Source organism: Austrofundulus limnaeus, unplaced genomic scaffold (assembly GCF_001266775.1).
Source record: "Austrofundulus limnaeus strain Quisiro unplaced genomic scaffold, Austrofundulus_limnaeus-1.0 Scaffold95, whole genome shotgun sequence".
Taxonomy (NCBI): domain Eukaryota; kingdom Metazoa; phylum Chordata; class Actinopteri; order Cyprinodontiformes; family Rivulidae; genus Austrofundulus; species Austrofundulus limnaeus.
The window spans coordinates 250,460-257,361 of record NW_013952497.1 but is presented as its reverse complement, the minus strand read 5'-3'; the positions used below and the strand labels follow the sequence as shown (position 1 = coordinate 257,361).

General features: G+C 36.9%; 1 protein-coding gene across 3 annotated transcripts in view; it reads right to left on the bottom strand.

Moving 5' to 3' along the window:
• Positions 1-495: 495 nt before the first annotated feature.
• Positions 496-6,902, bottom strand: part of kcnab1a (potassium voltage-gated channel subfamily A regulatory beta subunit 1a) — a 122,754-nt gene continuing 116,347 nt past the window's right edge. For all 3 annotated transcript variants that reach the window (XM_014012816.1, XM_014012815.1, XM_014012817.1), the window contains exons 10-14: positions 5,926-6,046; positions 5,662-5,756; positions 4,097-4,217; positions 3,781-3,869; positions 496-1,883 (exon numbers count right to left, since the gene is read on the bottom strand). In XM_014012816.1, the coding sequence (XP_013868270.1) occupies positions 1,794-1,883; positions 3,781-3,869; positions 4,097-4,217; positions 5,662-5,756; positions 5,926-6,046 (516 nt within the window). In that variant the 3' untranslated portion in view covers positions 496-1,793. The remainder of the gene's footprint in view (positions 1,884-3,780; positions 3,870-4,096; positions 4,218-5,661; positions 5,757-5,925; positions 6,047-6,902) is intronic.

Below are 6,902 nucleotides of genomic sequence, written 5' to 3'. Positions count from 1 at the left end.
AAACAAACTGACTTCTGTTCTTCATAAATGTTTTTGTTTTTACATATTTTTGAAGAGACAAAAAGGAACACTTTGAGGTTGTCAAGTCAGGATGGGATGAAGATGGCCATAAACACTGCAACCTATATGCAGTGACACTGCCAACAAAATAAATCCTCAAAAAACTAAAATAATTCTTTTTACATCTAATTTAAATATATTCATCATWCAGCAGCCTCGTTATGCAAGAGAGACTTCTTTGTAGAGTTGCTTYTGTTGGTATAGTTTTATATACATGTAACACCTTGAAAACGGTGTTTTAAAAAAGACAAAATAAATCTCAAGATTTTATGACTACASAATAAATACTATCTGGAAACCTTTTTCTAAATGTCACGTTGTGCTATTAACAAGCAGCTTTTGGCTGGTGTTCATACCATAACCAGACCGTTCATTCATACATCAAATATCTGTTTTTTATTTATTTATTTTATTTTTTGTTCTTTTTTATTTTTGTTTTTTGCAAGGCATCATTTCTCCTGTGTGAAATAGAGTTGCAGCTTCAGAAAACCACCACACGAGGGCGACATATCTCTTATTTCAAAGTCCCCACACATGTCCCATATTCCTCTGCTTCACCAGTCTCCACACACACACACACACACACACACACACACACTCCAGACAAGCTTGCAGTGCTTCAGATCAGAAATTCAGCAGTCAAATGAGAAGAAGAGGCACACTGTAACGGGGGAAACATGCATCTGTTGATTAAACTTCTCCCAATCTGCAGCYAATACAGTCCATGAATACTATCATTATTAAAGATGGAATGGATTACATTGTCTAAGAGTTTTAAAGCTGATACGAGCTGATGAATTCATGTGCATAAACTCTGTTTTCTGGGGGTCACCTTGTCGACGATGAAGTTTCATCCCATGACTTGCACCTCKGAGGAAGGAAGTGAAAGTTTGAAGCGTTTATGGTAATTTCGTTCGCTCCACTGCCTGGCATAGTAATGAAAGCATCGACTAAGTGACTTGTGTTCAGCATGCAACTGAAGCCTCTGAACTCTAGCTCCTAAGGCTAATGTGTTTACACACTAATGTATTCAGCGGTGGTACAGTGGGCCTCATAAATAAAATATGTTGTTTTTATTCTCAAATTATTTGCGAATTCAGGTTTGGAGCTTAAATAAGTAAACTCAAGCTTTTGGAGCGTTACTGGGAGGATTGATGACAAGGTGCTCTTGAACAAGGCACTTTCATTTGAAATAGGCCTGCTGTGCCCCCTCATGAACCAAGCTGACTAATATTTAAAACTGAGTCATCGCTGCGTGCTGTTTTACTGTCTGGATGTAAGTTTTAGTTGTGCAGATGTCAGAAAAATAGATGTTTGTAATGATGAATCTGAGCTTTAACATGCGCTGCAAAAAAAAGAGCTCTGCATAGTTTTATCTCTAWGTTTCTGCGTGCTGCCGCTGAATCGTAGGTGCACGCCTCCGATCGGGGCGGAGGGCTGGAGTCTACTAAGTTGTGTGAAAAGCCGAAGCTCTTCTGGGCTGAAGCCGGACCGCACCTGAGGTGAGACCGAGTCGGGATGATTGAAGCAGAAAGTCGGAGTTGCAGCGTGCAGTGCTGGACGTAGCAAAGGCCGTCAGGTGGGTCTGAACCTGGGCACCCCCCACCCCACCCACCCCCCCCAACAGAAGAGAGAAAGAGATAGGGGGTGTGGATGTGTCCCTCAGAGGGTCCAAGGTTGCGGGGTAGGTTAGGTAGATGCTAGCTGACATCTTGGTGGTCCACCGGCCGGGTCTAAGAGCGGTAGTCCTTCTTACTGTAGGGTCTGTTGCCCAGGATGTGGTCGATGTCCGACACCACGTGAGAGGTCATCTTAGGAAGGACCTGAAAAAGCAGGAGAAACGTAAAATGAAAGCAGAAAAAAATATGTGCTGTAGCAGTTTTTAAAAATCTAGAAATGAATAGAAAAAGTGACAATCCAACATGGAGGCAGCTAAAGTTGGCCTGAATCAACAGTCTCCAGCTTTTACATTTAAAATGAACCAATTTGACCAACTTTCCTAATAAATAACGTTTAAGACACAACAATGTACTTGTCCGCTTTACAGTGTAGTTGTTTAACTTTAATTTTTAAAACTTCAATACTGTAAGATTTTTTTTCTCTCTGCTGCCTTTCGTTTTATTTTGTTTGTGATTGAATTTATTTTGTTTTCAAAGAAATGAATTAAGTTTTTTTAATAGAATTGAAAAAAACTTCAGTTTTTGTTGCATTCTGTTGAATGCACTGTTTTTTTAAAGTGTTAAGACAAAAGAATAAAAACACTTCTACAAAGAAAAGTAACACTTTGGTTGAAAAAAGGAGTAAAATGAGAAGCTCATAGAGATAATTAAAGCATCAACTGAAGTGTAATAACCTAAAAACATAGATTAGTTGTTGGTGATGTCTTTTTTTTTTTTCAAACAGAAAACCACAATCTTTATTTACTTACTTGAAGGCTGTATTTTGTTAAAAGCATATTTTAATTTTTATTTAGCATATTATTATAAACGATTTCTAAAAAATATATTATGTTAAAGTACTTATCAATTGAAATAATAATGACAGAGGTTCATTTCAGTTTTAGTCAAAGATACAAGGTGCCATTGGAGAGCGGCTGAATGTTGCAGGTCTCTGACCTAAATGCTTGAATGAAAAATAGTAAAATAATAAAAATGGACTTTATTGGAATAAACAAAAATTACAATGCCAGTAAACTGTATTTGGACTAAACAACTGTTGATTTAAMGTTGACACTGCAGCAGTGAAATGGATTACAGACACATCTTCATATTCCTGAACAGTATAAACTCTGTTCCTGCACTCAGTGGATTTATTATATTTTAGCACGGTTGTAAATGTTATAAATCCCCAGAGGTATATGAACAGATCTGCAATGGCYGAAGGCCAGCTTTGCTAATGAACAAGTCTTATGACAAATTTTATTACTCCACAACAATTGAGCCCCTTTTTTTATATTGCTGAATTATTAATAAAACAAATAAATAACTGTTTTTTCTCACTAAGTTATTAGATGTGAGGTTTTATTTAACCACTGTATTGATTCGACTTGGGTTGAACAATTTTACTTTGCATACATAAAACTCCAGCCACCTTTAAAAGGTCCCATGGGTTATAAATGAAAAGAATAGTTAGAATTGTTTAAGCTGATTATTACTTGCTGACAAAAACAGTGGGTGAACATGTGTGTGGTTGTYTGTTCAGTCTGTTTGCAAAATATCTCATGACCTTTAATTTTAATAAGTCTTGTGAAGTAATCATTGGCTGCTTAACTCTAAGAGTAAAAAAAATTAAAATAGCTGCTAATCTACCTTAAAAAATACAACAATGGTTATAACAGTGTTGTAGATAACAGCTCAGTTTTGGTGGTATAACACTGAGAGATCTAACAAACAAATTAAGATCTTTGTTTAAAACTTTTTCATGCAGTGCAGTGAACAATATGTACGCCCTCAAGAAAGGATACTTTCTCATTTAATTATGTGATTGGCATGTGTGAATGTTGGATTTCAGGCCTACAAATGACAAATAAACAAAAAGTAATGAAACAGTCGTCACCCAGTCTTCAATATAAAACTACTGATGTAAACCTGATTGTTAAGACATTTTATGTAAACAAAGTAATATTACCAATTACCCCAAACTAACAATAGTATGACATTAACTCTAACTGCTGATTGAGGAGGATCAACAAATCCAGCAGGTGTTTCTGCATGCTGTCACCTGGATGGCCCCAAGGTTCTCTGTGAGCTGATTAGGGTTGGACGTTCCTAGAAGGACTGAACTCACTCCTTCATTTCTTAAACACCACGCTGGAAACAGAGACACAAAAAAAAAAATAAAACTTTGAGGTGAATTTAATGTCAACCTGATGACAAACTATTGACTAGCCTTTTGTTTTACTGGACAACAAAGAGAAGTTAACTTTTGTTTAACAAGAATGCAAAACTGAGCTGGCARCTTTGATTTTAAAGGTTATGAGTGCGTGGTGTAATAATGCGATCTGAGGCGCTGCTCGAACTGAACAGCAGAGTCTTACCCACGGCCAGCTGAGGCAGCGTGCAGCCCAGCTTCTCCGCGATGTGGTTCAGCTCTTTTAGCTTGGCTTGCTGCTTCCTTCCGTCCTCGCTCACTATCTTCTCCTTCAACCACTGATAAGACTGGAACAGCAGAGGAGACAGAGTGAGTGATTTATGGAGCGGTGAGACGTACGAAGAATCGAAAATTAGATAACAAAGAAAGCAATGGAGGCTGTTTGCATTGTGTGGCACACATTTACTGACAAATTTACTTAGAGTAGGTCGACACTTAATTTAATTTCTAGGAACTCGTATAAACCAGTCCCGGCTGTTGTGTTTCTCTGAATCCTGCCTGCTGCCATAAATAATGAATAAGTCTTCATATCTTGAACATAGCCTTAAAGGGGACCTAATATGCAAATTTCCCTTTTTTGTTTTTTTTACTTACATTTGTGTCTGWACTGCTTCTTWAAACAGTCCAAGCACAAAAACAATRCACTCAGAGGTATTTTTACTATAAGTAAATGTATTTTTTCGTGTCTTGAAATGACCTGTTTTCAAACACTGCTGTTTGTGACATCACAAACAGTACTCTGACCCAGTGGTTCCCAAAGTTGGGGTCGGGACCCAAAGTGGGGTCCTGAAACATCCAGGTGGTGTCCTGAAAAGATTTTCTAAATTAATACATTTTTGCCTTAGTTGCTTAAAATGTATAAATGTAGAATAATAAATATTGTTACTATGCCCATGTTTAGTTGACCTGATACAAATGTTTATCATCCAAAAATAATTGTGGGCACAGGTCTCTGCTACTGTTATTTTGTGGGTCAAAAGCTGAAAAGTTTGGGAACCACTGCACTTCAGAAATCAATTTAAAGGGTAATAAAATAATTGGTGATGTAATATTTTCACTATAATTATTACAAAAACACAAAATAATTATAAATAAGCATTTATAATTGTGTAGCCTTTGTTTTTAGGATTATTAACAAAGTTTGTGTACTCAGACCAGTAATATTTGGGGTCACAAGTTTTTGACATGAATATTTTGTGGGTCAGAAGATAAAAAGTTTGGAGACCACTGCTCTAACCCACCCCAGCCTGAGCCCAGCCCCTCCTAGTAACCCAAGCGGAGACTCCACCCACTTTTTCACAGGATGGTTCTGCTGTTTTACAAAAGTCATGGAGAACAGAGATGTGTGGCTTAATTTTATTTTTTATTTAATTTTATTTTTATTTTTGATGACAGTGTTCTAGCAATATTAACAAAGAAAGTTGTAGTTTGTGTAAATAATTTCACCATGAACTACTTTAGAAAAATAGTACTTTCYACTGAAAGGAAACTGAAAAGAAGCTTCTGGCGGAGGGCGGAGCTAACGTAAACAAAAGGTTTCCATAACTTATGCAAAACAGCACATTCTGAAGAGAGCTCAGAACAGACGGAACTGAAAAGGTGAAATTTCATTATCTGAGATTATTTTGCGAATGAAATCAAATGAACATGTTTTGTAGATGGATCCTAACTTGTTCTAGGACCCTCATATTGGGTCAGCTTTAACACTGTAAGAAAGACCCTCCTGCTTACCTTCATCGAGGCCCTTGAGGATTCTGGGATGCCATTTTCATATTTTCCTGTGATGATGCCACACGCTAGTGGTGACCAAGTCATCGCCCCAACTCCTGGTATCATAAAAAACCCAAAGTAGATGAACAGTTTGAATGAGTTTGGAGACAAGTTGCAAAACAATGACAGTAAAAAAAAAAACCTTTTTGAAATTCTGACCTTCAGGTGTTAGTGAAACATTTTGTGGTGCAACAAAGCGTACTCAGTGCCAKAGATAGTCCTTACCTATCTTATGGTAAAGTTCAGGCAGTTGCACCTCGACTTTCTCCCTCTGGAAGAGATGATACTCTGCCTGTTCACACACTGGAGGGATCAAATTAAACTGCCTCGCCACAGAGTAAGCCTCCTGATGATTTAAGAGAAGGGGCACAGGACATTATCATGCTGGAAGTGCTTCTGCTGCTTTTTTTTTCTTATTTCCTGCTTGTAATAAAAATTGTGTTCTCTCATCACAAAGTTAACTTCTGATGTGTCAGAAACAAAGATAAAGCTAAAAATGTAAAACAGAATTAGTATTCACAAGGGCAGGTTAGGAGCATTAGAAATGCTAGTGGGAGCAAGGCAAGGGAAGATGGATACACAGCTCACTGAGATAATTAATATTTCTTATCACTACTTTCTCAAACAGATTTTTCTTTACCTTTAAATGTGTATTTCAATTCATACTATCCTTGTGTCCCTTAATATCAAAGGCCAGGAGAAACATTCACTCTTTTATGTTTCACTGTTTTTATGGAGCCCTGCAAACAACTATGATCCATACCTAACCCTAAACTGTGGAAACCCAGAAAGGGAAGGAGGAAATATTTTTCAAATGCACATTTTTTAAGTCTGACATAATTTTTGGTTTCTTTGGACATCAAAAGTTATAAAAAAAATTGGTGATAAAAATGTGTATGCTTTCATTTCTACAGCAAACAGCCAATAGACTGGAACAGAAAAATGTGTTGTTTTGTTTTATTTCTCTTGCTTAAGTCCTGAAGGGCAAGTGATAAAAAAATTTTCTTCAGTGTAATTTTTCCAGACTTATTTTCTTCTTATCCAACAAACAGGAAAATAATATTAATAGTAATAATAGATTTTAAAAGTTTTTGACTTCGTCCTCTTTTCTTTTGTATGCTTAAGTCCTGAACGGTAAGTGGGGAACAAATGACGTGTCGTTTTTTTCTTCTCATTCAATACACAGGAAGAGGAATATATAT